General features: G+C 41.3%; 1 protein-coding gene across 1 annotated transcript in view; it reads left to right on the top strand.

Moving 5' to 3' along the window:
• Nucleotides 1-19,989, top strand: part of MYO3A (myosin IIIA) — a 241,079-nt gene that overhangs the window by 59,622 nt on the left and 161,468 nt on the right. The window contains exons 6-8 of the mRNA XM_077153504.1: nucleotides 5,050-5,195; nucleotides 8,110-8,175; nucleotides 10,575-10,730. Coding sequence (XP_077009619.1) covers nucleotides 5,050-5,195; nucleotides 8,110-8,175; nucleotides 10,575-10,730 — 368 coding nt within the window. The remainder of the gene's footprint in view (nucleotides 1-5,049; nucleotides 5,196-8,109; nucleotides 8,176-10,574; nucleotides 10,731-19,989) is intronic.

Below are 19,989 nucleotides of genomic sequence, written 5' to 3'. Positions count from 1 at the left end.
AGTTTAAGAATGAATGTTGCCCAAGGATTTGCACCCTATTCTGGAGAGATTTAATGTGTTTCCAGTTATATGCAGGACAGTTGAGTATTGTCAGGTAAAATAAAAAATGTGTGCTTATTTGTTTTCATTTGGAAATTAAGTATGGTCTAAGGTGATATATATATATATAGGTGCCAAGTTGACAAGGGGTGGACTGTCATGGTTAGGGACAGGTGTCAACTTGGCCAAGTTGTGGTACCTGTTCATCTGATTGGGCAAGCACTGGCCTGTCTGTTGCAATGAGGACATTTCATAGGATTAGGTCATGATCACGTTAGCTACATCCACAGCTGATTCCATTTGTAATCAGCCAAAGGGGAGTGTCTTCTGCAATTAGTGATGCTAAATGCAATCATGGGAAGCCTTTTAAGGAGGACTCAGAGGAGACAGGTTGCATTCCTGCTTTGGCTGGTGAGCCTCTCCTGTGGAGTTCATCCAGGCCATCCATTGGAGTCATCGGCTTCGCAGCCTGCCCTGTGGATTTTGGACTCTGCGTTCCTACGGTCACGTGAGACACTTTCATAAATTTTATATTTGCAAGTGTTCCCTGTTGATTCTGTTTCTCTAGAGAACCCTAACTAATACAAGTGGAATTCTTGTTTTGGGATTTTTTTTTATCAAATTCTGGATCGAAGAGAGTATATGTTGCTTACATAAAGCCATCCTTCCCAGACTGGTTTGTGTGTGCCTGCAGAAAGGGGCAAGGGAAGCAGTGGCTGTAACTTACTAGCCCACCAGGAACCAGGACACTTTGGAGCGGGAAGGGGGACGCGTTTATAATGACTCTAGGACAATACATGCACACGGAGAACATCCCCAGCAACTGCCCGCCACGGGGAGGTCAATTCACCATAGCCTCTGGGGACTAGTCCTAGAACACATGTGAAGCCAAAACATGATGCATTACCCCAAAGCAACAACTTTGTCAGGAAAAATAAAAAAGGATGTGACAAAAACATCATTTTTATACCAAGTCAGACAAAAATATTCTACATCAGGAGTAAATTTCATCCGAATTTATTTCTATTTTTAACAGCTGTATTTAAAGTGTACAGCTTAGTGACTTTTAGTGTCTGTTTGCAAGGTTGTGCAGCCATCACCATGATCGAACTTTAGAACGTTTTATTCCCCCTAAAAGAAACCCCCATACTCATTAGCAGTTACTCCCTTTCCCTCCCAACTCCCCCACCCCCCCCCCACAACTAGGCAATCACTACTTTCTATCTCTGTGGTTTTGCCCATTCTGGACGTTTCATATAAATAACATCATACAGTTTGTGACCTTTTGGGTCTGAATTCCTTCTCTGTGTGTTTCCAGGGTTTATGCAGGTTACAGCAACTATCTGTACTTCATTCCATTTTTATTTACAAATAATATTCCATGTATTCATCAGTCTATGAACATTTGGGTGGTTTCCACTTTTTTGGCTAACCAGAATAATCCTGCTATGAATATTCATCAGATTAATTTCTAATATACAATTGGAACTCATGCTTTGGCTCCCCACTTTGGGCCATGCTCTTGTACTCCACCATGAGCGTTCACTCTCCTGTGATATTATAAATGCTTTGGTAGGGGCAGAGGAGTGTGACACGGGTCCCCCCTGCCACAAACACAGACCAGAGAGCCCGTCCCAGCAGCGAGCGAGTAGCCCAGGCGCTCCTGGGCACAGGAACGAGGTCTGCAGAGACCCAAGGTGCAGGCAAGCCCAGGAGGAGAAAGAAAGAGAGAGAGAGCATCGCAGAACTGTGGCCAAGAGATGCACATGAATCACCCGTGTACGGCCGGCAGGACCACCTACGTGCAAGATGGACTTTTCTGGAGTGACCCACCTTTCTGAACTGACACCATCTGGTCCCCCAGGGCAGGATACCCTAATGCAGAAGCAACAGGAAGCAGAAAAGCCTCACACACACACACACACAAAGCGGGAAGTAGTGGGAAACTGAACTGCTGTAAGAAAGGATAGATCCCAGAACTGAGTGAGGGAGAAAATTTAAACAAATCATAGCATTCTGGGAAAAAAGTCTACACACAAAAAAACAGAATAGATCAAGATTCCCAGAGAAGGAACAGAGAAAAGGAAGCTTTCAGCTGGAGGTGAAGCAATTGCACAAATACTCAAAAAAAATGAAAGCAGGGCTTTGAACAATCTACCCATCAGTGTTCATAGCAGCGCTATTCACAATTGCCAAAAGATGGAAGCAGCCCATGTGTCTATTGATGAGTGAATGGATAAACAAAATGTGGTATATGCATGCAATGGAATATTATTTACCCATAGAAAAGAAATGAAGCATGCAGCACATGGATGAACCTTCAGACATTATGTTGCGTGAAATAAGCCAGACACAAAAGGGCAAATATTGTATGCTCTAACTGATATGAAATAATTAGAATAAGCAACTCATAATATCAGAATCTAGAATATAGATTACCAGAGGCCGGGTTGGGGGTAGAGAATGGGAGCTAAAGCTTAATTTGTACAGAATTTCTACTTAAGTGGGTTGTGAAGTTTTACAAATGGGTGGTGGTGATGGTATCACGATGTGGTGAGTGCAGTTAACAGCAGTGAATCATATATGTGAATGTGATTGAAGAGGGCTATTTTAGGTCTTATATATGCTACTAGAATAAAAAATATAAAAATAAAGCAGAGGACTGCATAGCACACTGAGCCCTTTTGTAAACAATGGACTATAAATAATAATACAAATATTAAAATGTTCTTTCAGGAATTATAACAAATGCACCACATTAGTGAAAATGTTTATTATAGGGTGTATATGGTGAAAACTGCACCAATATAAACTATGGGTCATAGTTAATAGTACAGTTTTAATATCCTTTCATCAGTTGTAGCAAAGATACCACACTAATGCAAAAATGTCAACAATAAGGGAGTATATGGGAATGTTGTATTTCTTACATGATTTTTCTGTAAACCTATAACTTCTCTAATTAAAAAAAATTAAACTTTATTTAGTTAAATATAAAAAATACTTTGGTAGGAAGGGTTGAGAAGAACTGTGTAAGATGATGTTCCCATCAAAATGATTCTAGCTGGGAAATCATTTTCTGTGTGTGTGTGTGGTGTGTGTATATACATGCATGTGTATATGTACATCTTTGTATATGTATATATTCATATATGTGTGTACAAGTGTATTATGTGTGTAGATGCATGCACAATTTATTTGCAGATGTGCTTACTTTTTAGTGTTTTTCTTTTTTGGCTTAATCCTTATTGGCTTTTGGGTGCGTAGGAGAGGATTGGTTCGGAGCCCTCCGTTTGTGTGCTTGCCCATAAACTCATCACCCAGCTGGGACCAGGATGTGGCCAGTGACATGCCCCTACCTCACAGCTTTTCCTCTATCCCGTCTTGCCTGTGCCCTGGAAGTAACTCTTGCCTCACGTTCTGTGTTTACCCTTGCCTTCCTTTGTTCTTTTTGCCACACTCTAAACTATTCCGGGCCATTGCTATTGGTGTCAGGTACGAATCAAGACACATTTATGAAGAACTGGCCGTTCCTGGATGACACGTCTGCAAACATGGCCAATTAGACTCCAGTGCCCTCCTACACCTAGCTCTTAATGTGTTAAAGCTGCTGTGCCGTGGACTCAGAGAGATTAAATATTGTTCCAGACAGGGCCTTGGATTACTTTCTCTTTTCCTATCATGTCACGGTTAAATGAAGCAGCCTAACCCACTACCACGCCCAAAATCAGTTTTAGTTTTTCTGATGGATTGGCATTCACAAAATGGAAAAAAAAAAAAAAAAAGGTTTTCAAAATAGAAAATTCAGTCTGCTTTTTGTGGCTCCCTGATGTTACAATTATATTTGTACATTTAGGAATAAATTGTGAAGTAATTGTGCAGTATTTTTCTGTGTAATAGTCTTTTATAAAATTGGGGGGAAAAGGTCCCTCTTTTTTCTTGTCTTTCAATTGCATCATTTAAGATTAGTGACACTTTTTTAAACTAGTTGCACTTTTAGAATTTTTTGTGGCTCCAGATAAGCTGCTCTGTTTATCTGTATTCGTTTGACTTCTCCTTCATTAGTGGTGAGGACCTTTTTGTGTTCCTCCAAGCTGTCTGAATCCTCCCGTGGGTACATTTGCCTTTTAATTCCCAGGAAAGCTCAGGCCACTTAACTAGACTGCCCCTGGGCTTATGTTCTTTAACTCCTTCCCTTCTAATGTCTTCATCTTTGCCAAGGTGACTGTCTCGATCTCTCCTCACATGCTTATGAATGGACGGGGTGAGGGCGGAGAAGGGGGAGTTAATGTTTGGACTGTGCGGTATTCATTTGGGATTATGGGGAAGTTTGGGTAATGGATGGTGGTGATGGGAGCACACCATTGTGAGCATAACTAACAGCACCAAAATGTATCTTTGAATGTGGTGAAAAGGGGAAATCTTAGGTTGCACATATGTTACTAGAATAAAAAAATTTTTTCAAAGCATAGGGCTTTGAAAACACATACAACACAAACAGTGAACTGCTTTGTCAATGATGGACGTAGTTAGTAGTAGAATTATAAAGATGTTCTTTCCTGAATTGTAACAAATGTACCTCATCAACACAAGATGTTAATAATAGGGTCCATATATGGGAATTCTGTACTTTTTTGCATGATTTTTCTGTAAACCTACAGCTTCTCCAATAATTTTTTTTTAATTTATGAGTGATTTCCATTATACAATCTTCAGTGTACATCCTTCCTAGAATTTTCCATAGGGGACATTGCTTCTTTCCTCTTTCTGTTCGCATTTTCTAAACTTTCCCCTAGATAGGCTTCTCCCCTTAACTTGCAAACCTACTAAGGCATCTCTGTTTTATTAACTGAAAAATGATGAGAGTTTGCTCATTAGCTCCCCCAAGTTACTGCCTCTGGCTTTCCTGGTGGGCAGTTTCAACTGGGCATTTGGCTGAGTGCTGGTTAAAGTCAACAACTTTGCCTTTTTATTTGTTTACTTATGTGTTTATTGTCCATTTTCTACCAGGTGATTGCATGTGAGCAGCAACTGGACACCACCTATGATGCCAGATGTGACACCTGGTCCCTGGGCATCACAGCCATTGAGCTGGGGGACGGGGACCCCCCGCTTGCAGACCTGCACCCCATGAGAGCACTCTTCAAAATCCCAAGGTCAGAGGGCTGGTGTCCAGGACGGTACCTGCAGCCCAGCATGCCTTCACGCAGCCTCTGAGCTCGTCCTGCCCATGGCGGAGACCTTCAGGCTTAGTCCAACAAGTGGTGGTGGGGGGGGCGGTGAATGTCCTCTGGCTGCACCAAAACAGTGCATCTGTCCCTAGACCATTTCCCCAACTCCCAACTGAGTCAGGGACGCCCCTCACATCAGGCAACAGTGAGTTTCTTTGCAGTCATTTCGCTACTGCCTCAGATTCCTCTTTGTTCAGAACTTTCAAACAACAACGTTATTAAGAAAATGACAAGTTAAGTGTATTAGTACAATGATCATCATTTTTCAATGTTAATAATTTCAATATATCACTATAAAGCCATCAACTCAGAAGACTAACCTCTTTGGGGCCATGAAAAAAGGCCTTTCCCAGGTAGCCGCCTCCTCTTCAATGTGTATAGCAGCAACTTTACCTATCCTATCACTGATTATTTTAAACTTGATTTTATATATATTTGGTTAGTCCCTATTTATTTCAGAAAATGGAGGTGAAAAGATGCCTATCTTTAGTAAAAGGGCACATTCATTTGAAGCCCTTCTTTAGGATCTTGCCTGGTAGGTCCATTCCAATGGCGAGCACTCAGGGGGTGGTGGCTAAGGGTCCCGGGGCAGGGGGTCAGCTTTTCTGGGGGGAGCTCATTGCCGCCCTCTCCGGCAAAGCTATTTTTGTGTCCCGCTGCCTAGAGAACACATACCTATAGGTAGAAAGCCCCGAGGTAGTGTTCTAGTTCCAGAGAAATAATGTTCAGATGTTATTCTCGTTTTTCAAATGGACGCATTTTAAGCATCTAGCATGTAATTGAATTAATATGGGAGCGAAGCCTTTTGAATTTGTATTTAATTTTAATTTAGGATTTCCTGTCCTATTTTTTTTTTTTTGAGCCAAATTGCAATCCCTTAGATATGTATCATCCTTTACCAAGCAGTCTCAATGTATATGTCAGGTCTTAACTGATTGTAAAATGCACCGTTTATTTTGTTAGTGGAGAAACAAGTTATGAAAAAGAAAGGAAAGCCCACTCAGTACCAAGCCCAAAGCATTTCATCAGATGTGAGGAAAACAGAAGCACTCCTGCAGTCTTACACTGTGTGAGATGAAGCGTGGTACTTCCTGGGCCAATTTCACCATGGTTTATCCCATCGTATCTGGCCAAATGTTACTCCTCTTGGTGATGCCCCAGGGAAGAGACATCTTGGATTCCGAGGGCTGCTCGAACAGGGTCCCACAAACTCAGTGGCTTAAAACAACAGGCCTTCATTTGCGCGTGGTTCTGGAGGCTTGAGGTCAAGGTTGAGGTGTGAGCAGGGTCCCCTCCTTCTAAAGCCTGTAGGGGACAGTTCTTTCTTGCCTCCTCCAGCTTCTGAAGGTTGGTGCTCATCCTCAGTGTTCCTTGGCTTGTGGGCACACCATCCATCCTCCACCCCCACGTGGTCTTCCTTCTTGTCCGCATCTCCGTGTGACCTTCTGCCCTGCATCTGTCTGTGTCTCTGTCCCCTTCTTCCAAGGGCACCAGTCACATTGGGTGAGGGTCCACCCTAACTCGGTTTGGCCTCATCTTGAATAATCACCTCTTCAAAGATCCTCTTTCCAAATAGGGTCACATACAGGAGTCCAGGGTTTAGGAAGTGAACGTGTGTTTTTAGGGGACATGACTCAACCCCTGTAACAACACCGTTGAGAGATATTATACCGATGAACAAGGTAATTCTAAAAACAGCATCACCTTAGCTATTTCTCAATATTCTTATCACTGGTTTATCTCTGAAATGGGATTCTAAGAATACTAACTATTATTTCTTAACTAGAAAAAAACTAGGTTAAAAAGCTACCCAGCTCCAAATGTCTTGAAATCATCAAGACTTTGTTCTATGCAAAGCAAGCCAATAAATCTCTTAAAAAGTAAATTTTAAGGAGGACAGGAAGCAAAACAAATGTGTCTGAGAAAAGAGTTACTTCTTTTAATGTGCAAATCAGCAATCTTCAAATAGTCCTAAGGATTTTAAAATGAGCTTTAGGGGGTGATCCATGGTAGATAAGTAGCTGTACTTCTCTTTAATGAGCCTGTACAAACTGTACATTAATTTCATTATAAGCTATTTTAGGAGTAATGCAGAATGAAAGACAAAGTATTTCCATCCCGCTAATGAAAACAATGAGCTGTTAGAATTAACATAAAGCAGTACTTCAGCAAATTCGACTGTCATGTGATCAATGTTGCTTGATTACCGGGTTGGAACAGCCTCATTTTCAAGCAGTGTTCCTTTGTGTTCACAGGCACGCTAAAAGAGAAAAGATTTGTTCAGTTTAAAATGAAAGGAATTAATAACAAAATATTTTGTGGGACATTCAGAGTTTTAAGGCTAATAATATTTCCCAGTTTCTTACTTTTGTACTCTTGTGTTTTGTCCTGCTTATTCCTCAGAGACTTCTGTGGAATTCATGGTAAAAAAATTATTCATGGGCGGGCCACGGTGGCTTAGCAGGCAACAATGCTCGCCTGCCAAGCCAGAGGACCCAGGTTCGATTCCCGGTGCCTGCCCATGTAAAAAAAAAAAAATTATTCGTTGCTTCTCTTCTGCTAGAATTGATGTCTTTCTCTAGTGCTACCAGGAAAAGCAAAAAGATTCCTTGTTGGGAAAAAATTAATAGTTGGGAAGATTGGCTCATTTATTAAGTGCTTTCAGAGAAACAAGGAACCTGTAATTTTGAATAAAGAATGATTAATAACTAATTGTCTTTGAAATGAGAAATGATGGCAGGTCAATTAGACCTGCAGAACTGTGAATGTGTTGATGTGTCAGCCCTCTGGCTCTGCCTGACCGGTGTGCACAAGCCAACCTTGATTTTTATTTTTCTAGGAATCCGCCTCCGAAATTAAGGCAGCCTGAGCTATGGTCAGCAGAATTTAATGACTTTATTAGCAAGTGAGTAACAAAGAGTCTTTAAAAATATGAAGTGAAAGATATTATGCTACTTATAACCTTAAAATGTGCCTTTTGTAACAATATCTCCATACTACTGGATCTCCTCCTTCTTTCTTCTTATCTGTTAAGTAGCTTCAGAGGTTGCCATTATTTTTTTCAAAACAGCATTTGTAGTGTCTTCTAAATGTTCAGCGAATTCATCATTGCTCAAATAGTGATCTTAGAGCCGTGTTTATTCATTTATCCATCACTATACTTTTGTGGATGCTGCATTGTCCATGAACCCTATTTTCTGTCCACCTGTCTTTTACCTCTCCCACCTGCTCACTCATGACAATGGAATAGCCACCTGCAGAGGAATGACATTGAACCCCTACCTCACACCATATACAAAAGTGAATTCAAAATGGATCAAACCTAAATGTGAGTGCCAAAACTATAAAACCCTAAGAAAGCATAAGGGTAAATCTTTATGACCTTGGCTTTGGCAAAGGATATTCAAATATGGCACCAACAGCAAGAGGAACAAAAGAAAAAATAGATAAATTGGACTTCATCAGTTAACATTTTTAATTTGAGAAATTATTTAGCACAAGTGCAGTGCCTCTGCATAATTGACTAGGGTCTGGGAATCAAGCATTTGTAAACATCTGTCCCACATTCTTTTTTTTGACAATCCTTTATGAGGTCTTCTTCAAAAAGAAGGTTAGGGATGATTTCCCTAGTTGTTTATGGGAGACTGGAATCATTAAGGTTTGTTCGTGTCAGATTCCACCTAGAAAATGTAGAAAGGAGGACAGAGAAAGTGGAGGAACCCAAGGTACTCATACATATTACCATCGTTATTTTGCTTACTAAAAAATACATGCTTATTTTAATAAAGACAAGAGGCTTAGATTTAGACCCAAGAAGGATTAATAAACTGCTCTTTTTGTTTTCACTTGACTGGCCTTCAAGAACCATCACTAAGCATATACTGCGCATTGCAGAATATTTAATAAACTGCAATCAAATTTCACAAATCTCTTAGGATAATCAGTGGCAACTTTGAATGGAAATTATGAATGCCCGTGATTCACAGTGGCATCTCCTGTCTGCAAAGCCTCAATAGAACTTACATGCTTCTTACAGTTTCACCACTGAGAAACATCTCTTAGTTCCTCCCAGGAAGTTATACTCTACCATCTCTGCTAACACTGCATTTTATTCCTCTTCCTTTAGGAACTGCAATTTTCATTTAACTTGCCTGTGTAGAAGTCTCTGTCCCTGACTAGACAATAAGCAATGCCAGGACACAGGATCGTTATCCATATCTGTAGCATATTTAGCATCTTGGGAAAATAAATTGCCGGAAGATTCTATCCTAGAAGATTAGCAATACTCGCTACCAATACTTCTCTTGAGCCAAGGCAGCGCCCCCTTGCCCCCCCCCCCTTTTTTTAAATATCCCCAGTGCCAGCCCAAGACCAGACAGTTTTCTGATCATCACAGATCCTTGGAATCTCAGGGTTGGAAGGAAGGACAAATAGCCCAAACTCATATCCAGAGCTCAGATCCTTCCCACACCATGTGCAATGAGTGGGAAGGATCCCCAATGAAATAATTTTGTTTCCCACTGTGGCTTCTTCCACCTTTGAAAAGACCTCACTGTTGACAAATTCTTCCTTATCCTGACCTGAAATCTGTTTCTCTCGTTTCCACCAATTGATCCTAGGTTTTTTGTCCCTTGTGACTGCTGAGAACTAGTCTAATCCCTCTTGGAAATCTTTGAAGACAGCTGCCATGGCTGATTAAACATCCTACACTGTTCAGATGTTTCATGGACTCTCACTAGCCTTATCCTTTTTGAGTGTGCCCTCAAGAGCCGAGATATGTGTTAATACCTCTACCATATGACAACAGAGAACATCGGCTGAGATGCAACATCCTCAAGGCATTCACCTCAGATTGCTTAGCAGTTTTATCTCATAGAAGTAGATCAACTGAGAAGCCTTTAAAAGCACTGGTGAAGGGAAACAGAAAAGTTTGTTTTAATTTTAGATAAGCATTAAAAGTGTAATGGATTCATCGTTGTTTATCTTCAGCCACTGGCTTGTAAAGAGGCTTTGCAGTGGCAATAGAGTCTAGTTATCACTAGGCAATAACAAAGCCTAGGAAAGTGGCATTTGGTTGAAAGTTGAAATCACCACAGCATAATAACTCACAGATGTGTGTACTTGTGCAAACATTCATTTCATCATGTTGCAGTTTAACATTTGTTGAGACGTGCTTCTCAAAGGAGAACATGGCTCTCTAGCGTAAGAGTGTTTTTGTAAGACTATGAATCGCAGTTTCAGAATGCTGTTATCTTATCAAATAATTACATGCTCTTTTTTTTTTTTTTTTTTTTGCCAGTGCAGGTGCTTGACTAAAGATTATGAAAAGCGTCCAACGGTGTCCGATCTTTTACAGCATAAATTCATTACCCAAGTTGAGGGCAAAGATGTGATGTTACAGAAACAACTCATGGAATTCATTGACATTCATCAGCACATGGGAAGCACGGAAAAAGCCAGGTAATCCAATATTTTGACACCAAAAACCCAGAACTCTGAACAATTGTATAATGCAATAGTAGTTAAGGTAAAAAAAAAAGAATTTAATTATGTTCCTTGGTCGTGGGGAAGAGGTGAGGAGGATATTTATAAGAAAATTGAATTTCAAATGTTGAGTTGCACTCTGATTTTAGTAAAATTACTGGCAATATTTTAGACAAACTGTATTTTAAACACTTTCATCAGAACAGAGAATGTGAACTTCAGTAGAGGATCAGAATTGGCTTATGTTTGCTTGTATATTCTCCTTGTCTATAAAGTAAGAGCTCTTAGATTTGGGATTTTAAAAGTAACATAAAACTTGAAAGATTTTAGACACTCTTATTTATTGGATCATTTTCCTTGGTTTAGTTATATTCAAAAGCTGTTTTTAATGTCTTCCTTCATAGCTCTATTTGTACTTAATAATATACTGTATAGAGTTTTGTAACATGTACTGTTTATTATAGGAATTATGTGTATATTTATTTTAGAAAATCTGGAAGATACAGAAAAATAACAAAATAAAATTAATCAAGTGTAGAATTTTAATCTATAGCATTCTAGTATCTTTCTTTTGAATAGATATATATATTTTTAAAACTTTGGGATAATATGTACATGTGTTCTGGAGCCTGCCTTCTTTCATTTAATAATGAATATCCTTGTCAGTCAATATCCTTCTACTATTGTATTTAAACAGCTGAACATTATATTCTCGCATGATAGTCAGTGAGTGGTTTAAATCATCCCCTACTATTAGACATTATTAATATTAATAATTAGGTTGTTTCTAATTATTCTTACTGTAATAAGTAACACTGTAATGGACAGAGTAGTACCTAAATTCTTATTGTTTCCTTAGGATAAATCTCTTCAGGTGGTACTCTTGAGGCAATGCATGGTCTCTCTTATTTAAAATTACTCTTGGGAATCTTATTAATTTCTTCTCAGGTATACGTCATTTTTAGGGGGCTGAAAGAAGTGAGCAGAAAATAGTACAAAACTTAAAGGCAAGACCCAAAAATACAGTTGTATCTTAATACTATCATGGGTTTATATGTTTAATTGCTGTGTATTTATTGCCTACTATGTACGGGGTACTATATCAGGACCTTATCTTATGTAATGTCACAACAGCCCCGAGGAAAATGCCACGTGATACCCCATTTTAAAAGCCAGTAAAAACCGAGGTTTGCAGAGGTTAATGGACTGTGTGAGGCTATGAAGGTGAGGAGTGACTTAGTAGGGATCGAGATCCTGACCCCAAAGCCCAAGCTTTACTCACACAGGAAACCTGCAGATGATCTCAGATCTGATCATCCTTCACTATGTGAGTGTGCAGCCTTGCTGAAGAGACAGAACTAATATAACTTTAGGGACAGAAAAAAAATCAAGTTCTGAGTGAAGTTAATTAAAGTGCCAGAAAGAATGGAGCAGTTGTGTGATTTATAGTCAGGAGGTGTTCACGGGTTGAAATATTTCCATCTTTGTACCTTTGTGTGAGTGCAGTTCCATAGCCTGCACAAATCCTCACAACCCATTCCTCCCGAACAAACAAACAAAATAACAGAAGTAGAGATATACCAGTGTTGGGCACGGTGTTTGTGCTGGTTTGAAAGGACGTATGTCCCCTAGAAAAGTCATGTTTTAATCTAAATCCCATTTCATAAAGGCAGAATAATCCCTATTCAATACTGTATGTTTGAAACTGTAATCAGATCATCTCCCTGGAGATGTGATTTAATCAAGAGTGATTGTTAAGCTGGATTAGGTGACAACATGCCTCCACCCATCTAGGTGGGTCTTGATAAGTTTCTGGAGTCCTATAAAAGAGGAAACATTTTGGAGAATGAAAGCAATTCAGAGAGAGCAGAGCAGAATGACATAGCCATGAGAAGCAGAATCCACCAGCCAGCGACCTTTGGAGATGAAAAAGGAAAATGCCTCCCAGGGATCTTCATGAAACAGGAAGCCAGGAGAAGAAGCTAGCAGATGACGCCGTGTTTGCCATGTGCCCTTCCAGATGAGAGAGAAACTCTGGCTGTGTTCGCCGTCTGCCTTCTCACTTGAGAGAGAAACCCTGAACTTCATTGGCCTTCTTGAACCAAGGCATCTTTCCCTGGATGCCTTAGATTGGACATTTCTGTAGACTTGCTTTAATTGGGACATTTTCTCGGCCTTAGAACTGTAAACTATCAACTTATTAAACTCCCCTTTTAAAAACCTATCTGTTTCTGGTATATTGCATTCCAGTAGATAGCAAACTAGAACAGTGTTCCATGTTAAGACCTACGAAAAATCTGAGATTTTACCTGACTTACAAGCTGATGAGATAGCCCATCATCATGTCATGAATGCTGACAGAAGACAAGAGATTCCTGGGTCAGAGACAAAGGACTTTACTCCTTATGATACAGTAGCATCATGAGTTTCATGCTCACATTGGTTGGTTCTTGCCCCTCAAGTCCCAAGAGTGATGCAGAATGGTCCAGGTGGATGCTGCAGACTCAGTGGGTTCACCTCTATGCAGGTTCACCTCACACCTCCACTCTTTTAAAAGGGCTATTAACAACCAAGCCCAAACTTTGCTCTGTAGGAAACATCTTTATTCTCCTGAACATCAAACAGAACTTTACTTTGTCCCAGAGGGGGACATCCTTTTTATCTTCCAAGGCTATTTGCTGTCCAACATCCTTGAAAATATAGTGTGGGGAAAAAGCTAATACAAGATACGCAGAAGCACTAGAGACCTATGAAGAATGGTCTCCCAACATTCAAATATGATGATAAGGATAATTGAACTACACAATATTTAGAGGCTAAGCCTGGTGGTATTCTAAGTTCTAGTGATTGAAAAAATATATATCTATGGAAAACTATTATATATTGGCCATTATGTTGAGTCACAAGATTTAGTTTTGTTTATCTTGTTGAGAATTCAGTATGTGCTTTCAATATGAGAACTCATGCCTTCCTGAATTATGGAAAATTTTCTATCTTAATCCCTTTAAATAGTGCTCCTCTCTCATCCTCTTTATTTCCTACTTCTAAGAGATAAATGTTGGAAACTCCTCATTTATCTTGCCTATCTTGTAATTTCTCTTCCATGTGCATCATTCATTTATCAATCTCTATTGCATCCTGGATGAAGTCATCAGAATTGTTTTCCAGTTCACCAATTCTCTCATAGACCGAGCCCAATTAACCTCTATACTGACTTCTCATGTTGGTGTCTATGTCAACATCTATATTTTCTGTTTCTAGAATTTCTCATTGTTTTATTTCTTAACCATTTCGTTCTTGATTCATATTTGGCTATTTTTACTTCATAATTTTTTTTCTTTTTTGTGAAGGTAACTCCTTTCTTTTTCTCTTTGTTCTTTTATTATTTCATAGTCATTTTCAGACTTGCCTTTAAATAAAGGTGAATTGTCCTGGTTATTGAATTCATTCATTTCCTTAATATTTGGTGTTCTGTAGTTTAGAATTTTAGTTTGCTCTTCCATCTTGAATGTGAGGGTTTTATTTTTCTGTTTTACTGTTTCTTTCTTTATGCTCTTCTTCTGTTTTGGAGGTTTTGAAATTGCCTCCACTTGGCTTCAAATGTTCCTAGTCCAAAGTCTTACTGTGCATCATGGTTTGGAGGATATTGCAAATGAGAGGCCGGATATACAAGTGGACACTGACCAGGAAACCCTGGCCCATTCCGTGCAGCAGTAAGTCCAGGAAAATGACCAAAACAATAGCAACCATTCCAGGAAGCCAAATCACATTCCTGTAACCATAAGACCCAAAATGGCCAGAACTTGATCAATAACTGACAGCCTCCTAATTTTTGCCTCCATTTCCAACTTAGAACCAACCTGGGGAAGCCAAATCTGCTCCCCTCACCAATCATATAGGGCACCCCCCTTCTTGTTGGCCCACCTCCAAACTCCACAGCCTCCTATCAGGCCCATCCGAGGTCTTCCCACTTTCCCACAGGGAAGCTTCCCTACTCCTCTGCCTGCCTTGGTGTCTCTGCCACATGGATTTCAAACCCCTACCCTCACCCCTCTTCAGCCCCATCCTCTCAAACCAAGCCCAGGCCAGTGCACTGTGGCTGCTCCTGAACGTCCCATAGGCCTGCAGCCTCTGCCCTGCTACCCAGTGCATCTGCTCTGGTAGGGACACAGAATGCTCATTTCGTTTAGAGCTTGTTTTTGTCTTTTTAATCCTATTTAAAATTAGTTTTCAAAACATCTCATCTTCACAGGTGTTCGGGGGCAGGGGGATGCTTGAAGCATTAGCCCACAGCACCCTCTTGACTGCAAGCCCTGGTCCCAGATAATGGGGGGCTTGGGGGAGATGTGGGCTGCTCTCCACACTCCCCCATAGTCCCCAGGCATGAAATACAATCAGGAAGAAGAAAGGAGGCTCAGGTGTGCCGGGGCAACACCTTGGGAAAAACTAGTCTTCTCGAAGACCATCCAGAAGTATTTAATTTGTCACAGTTCCAGATATCGGTAGAAATTGATCCAGCCTCTGATTGTGCTAAATTGCAGCTAATTTGAAGGTGACTCTTTGTTTGGTATATGATATCACCATGGTGTGTGCTTGGCATCATATTTTAAAAAATAAAACCAACTCAAGATCCAACTTTAAAGAACGTCTACTCTAAGCTGAGTACAAACTCAGTACTTGAAACTTCCTAATGGTGGAAGAATGGGGTGTTGGAGGTACCTGAAACAGATAGGAGAACTTTCTACTGTAAGGTGAGGCGTGAATACAAGCCACTCTCATAACTTACTCAACTATTCTGAGAAGTGCGACTGTGCGTGCATGCAGCAACTACTTCTATAATATGTACTCTGAACCATGGGAAATGCACTGCTCATAGCAGTTAAAATTGACCATGTCAGCCAACATGACAAGCAAACTCACTGTCCTCCCCCTCTCTACGTGGGACATGACTCCCAGGGCTGTGAACCTTCCTGGCAACATGAGACAGAAATCCTAGAATGAGCTGGGTCTCAGCATCAAGGGATTGAGAAAACCTTCTCGACCAAAAGGGGGAATAGAGAAATGAGACAAAATAAAGTGTCAATGGCTGAGAGATTTCAAACAGAGTCAAGAGGTCATCCTGGAGGTTATTCTTACGCATTAAATAGACATCACCTTTTTAGTTAAGGTGTAATGGAGAGGCTGGAGGGAAGTGCCTGAAAATGTAGAGCTGTGTTCCAGCAGCCATGTTTCTTGAAGATGATTGTATAATGATATAGCGTTCACAATGTGACTGTGTGATTGTGAAAACCCTGTGTCTGATGCTCCTTTTATCTACCTTATGGACATATGAGTAAAATATATGGCTTAAAAGAAATAAATAATAGGAGGAACAAATGTTAAAATAAATTTAGTAGATTGAAATGCTAGTAATCAATGAAAGGTAGGGGTAAGGGGTATGCAATGTATGGATTTTTTTCTTTTTTATTTTTATTTCTTTTTCTGAGTTGATGCAAATATTCTAAGAAATGATCATGATGATGAATACACAACTATGTGATGGTATTGTGAGTTATTGATTATACACCAAGAATGGAATGACCATATGGTAAGAATGTTCATGTTTGTACGTTGCTATGTTTAAAAAAATTTTTTTAATCAAAAAAAAAATTGACCACGTTAGAATGCAAACTCAATTAGTGAGAAGCTTGAATTATAAAGTATTTCACAAGCTTTACTTGATAATACAGTATTTTTAATATCTGATTTTCTCATTTGATGGGAGAAGATAAAAGTGATCTGTAATTGAAATGCACCATTCAGCATTCTTGACTAAAAGGACAGAAGCCCACTTAAAAAAGCAAAGCCAGTTAGTGGAAAGACAGCGAGGGCTCAGAGAGGTGACAGCAGGGTGCAAACCCGACTCACACGTGCAGCAAAGGAAGTCCACGTGCTAAGAAGCTGCCGCTGACACCCAAACCCCCAACATTTCCTGCAGCAACCCTGGCCTCTCGGCTGCCCCACCACCTCCAAATAATTGTGAAGTAGCCTTGAGCTTTGGAAGTCACTCCCTCGTGATTCAAAGTTTCATGCGGGGCCGTCTCCTCGCTGTGCTGGAACCCCACTTCCTGTGCCCACACAGGAGGCAGAGCCCTTCCTTCCCCACGTGGGAGGAGACTGTTGAGCACTTGAGGCATGGATACCCGTATGTGGGCAGTGCAGACAGTTTCCTAAAATTCATTCTGGTATATAACATTTACCTAAGCATATAATGTAAGCTATGATTTGCATTCTTTGTAAATAAAGGGAAAATCTAAACCCCCGTCTATTTGAATAACACATCCTAAAATGAGTTAAATTTTCTTTTTACGGTAGTTGTCAGCCTGGTATCTTTAAAATTTTATTATGTTTTAACATACAAAGTAAATTGACTTAAATATTTTACTTGCTATCCTTGCTATGCTACTGGTGATTAACTTTGATATGTGTAAATGTCATAGTTTGCATATAATTATTATAGAAGCAAAAGGGAATATTCCTAAGAATTTAGTAATTTAGTTATTTCTTAGTCCCCAAATACTGGCTGTATTGTAAATAACCAATTTTGTTCTGCCGTAATTATTTTTCTGAACAGATTATCAGACATCTTTGAGATATATTAGCCAATGAAGAGAAACTAAAAATTTGCCCCACCATTCCGTATTATTAGTGCCTGGCTCGAGCTTTCAATTCTTTATTTAGGTGTGGGGCTTTATGCCATTTAAATTCTCTCAAATGGGATTTTGATTTTACAAAAACAGAACAATGAAAAGAGAAAGCAGAAAAATCAATAGGAAGTAATAGTAGGGTTCTTTTAGCGTGATACAATGCCTGTCTCCATTTCGCCTTCTATTTTCTGGGCAACATAATTTTTCTCTAATAACTGTGGCGTCCTGGTGAAAACTATCCACTCTCTGGGACATTTTACTTACCCTAATAAGAGACTTTGAAGATGCTGCTTGGACTACTCATATAATAACCATCTTTTCAATTCCCAGCTCCACATGAGTGTTTCAAAGGCTTTTCAGATTCAATAAATCCAAAATTGAATTTACACGGTTCCATCCAAAATTAGTTCTTTTTTTGTGTTCCCTTTCTTATTAATGACTCTAATCAGAAATTCAGGAGATTACTGGACATATTCTTTCCTCCTACTTTCCATTTTTAGTCTATAGCAAGACTAAATTTCTAATGGCCCCCACTCAACCCAATAATCCTTGCTGTCATAGAAGTTGTGGATTGAGGCAATGTCCATGAAGTCTCAATATTTATTGAAACCATGGTGGAAAGGTCTGGGTAACGTGCTAAGAGACCTGAGAGCTGAAGCAACTTATAGATCTGCATCCTTGGGGCTTACTCTTAGTAAAAGGGATAGAATCAGCATGTAAGTTACCATCTACAAAGTAGGAAGGCTCCATCCCCATAAAGGGGTACAAAGTGTGACCTGTGAGTGTTCAGAAGACGCCACGAGCATTTCTTTTAGTGGGGGTGGGGGTGGGGTGCTTCCCAAGAGGTGGCCTCAGAATTGGCTCTCCAAGGACAAACACGACACAGCCGTGAAAATGGAGTTACAACTACACGGACGTTATTGGGGCAAAGTACAGCCCGAACCAAAGCATGAAAGTGAGAAGACATGCTCACAGAAAGGCAAGGATTTGATCTGAGCAGAAAACTCAGAAATGGTATTGGAAGGAGAAGCAGAAATGAGAGAGCCCGGGGAGCTGAAAGTCATGAGCCCCACCACGGAGGACCCCAGCAGCAGGTCCCAGCCTCCTGCACTCTGTGCACCCCGCGGTATTAGTTTTAGATACTAAACTATGGACAGCCCAAGGCAGACCGCAGCATGAGTTCTGGAAGCACTTTGCTTGCTCCCAAAATGACCGTTTTCTGACTGTGTTTCTTCTAACCTTAAACTATGGCTTCAGAGTTGAGGGAAGTTGTTCTCCTATGTTTAATCAGTCTCTTTCTCCAAATGTCCTTGGCTGGGATTTAATCTGCCTGATGATCTTGGTAGGTTGTGCCATCCTTGTTCCAGAAACTTCAGTCCCATCCCCTGACTTGGGCAACCAGGCAGCAACCCTGCCTTCCTGGAAAAGCCCTCCTCAAAGACCCCACCCTCCTGGAAATCCCACCCTCATCAGAAGCCCCACCCTCCATCACAGCCCCACCCTCCATCACAGCCCCACCTCCCATCACAGCCCCACCTCCCATCACAGCCCCACCCCCCATCACAGCCCCACCCTCCATCACAGCCCCACCCTCCATCACAGCCCCGCCCTCCATCACAGCCCCACCTCCCATCACAGCCCCACCCTCCATCACAGTCCCACCCTCCATCACAGCCCCACCCCCATCACAGCTCCACCCTCCATCACAGCCCCACCTTCCATCACAGCCCCACCCTCCATCACAGCCCCACCCCCATCACAGCTCCACCCCCATCACAGCTCCACCCTCCATCACAGCCCCACCTTCCATCACAGCCCCACCCTCCATCACAGCCCCGCCCTCCATCACAGCCCCACCCTCCATCACAGCCCCACCTCCCATCACAGCCCCACCTTCCATCACAGTCCCACCCTCCATCACAGCCCACCCCCATCACAGCCCCACCCTCCATCACAGCCCCACCCTCCATCACAGCCCCACTCCCATCACAGCTCCACCCTCCATCACAGCCCCACCCTCCATCACAGCCCCACCCTCCATCACAGCCCCACCCTCCATCACAGCCCCACTCCCATCACAGCTCCACCCTCCATCACAGCCCCACCCTCCATCACAGCCCCGCCCCCCATCATAGCCCCACCCCCATCACAGCCCCACCCTCCATCACAGCCCCGCCCTCCATCACAGCCCCGCCCTCCATCACAGCCCCACCCCCCATCACAGCCCCGCCCTCCACCCCAGCCCACTCAAGGGAGAGACCCAGACAGGGAACGTCACCCTTCACCCAGCCCAGTATATGTCAGGCCCCTCACTCTGCAAATGAGCCAAGACCTATAGGCATCACTCGGCTTAGCACCAGAGACAGGAAAGTACAGCTTAAGAGACAAGACCACTTAGAGTTCCCTGTTGCCCTGTTTGTCCAGAACTGCTAAAAGTGATAGTTCTGCATCATACAACATGGTTAGTTGCTATATACAAACCCAGAATATAGTCTAGGGAAAAGAACTTGACCAGGAGAACAGTTCACATAAAGATAAATACTAACCAA

This window comes from Tamandua tetradactyla, chromosome 1 (genome assembly GCF_023851605.1).
Source record: "Tamandua tetradactyla isolate mTamTet1 chromosome 1, mTamTet1.pri, whole genome shotgun sequence".
Lineage (NCBI taxonomy): Eukaryota > Metazoa > Chordata > Mammalia > Pilosa > Myrmecophagidae > Tamandua > Tamandua tetradactyla.
Note: the sequence above shows the minus strand (reverse complement) of the source record. Positions and strands in the feature narration are given on the sequence as shown.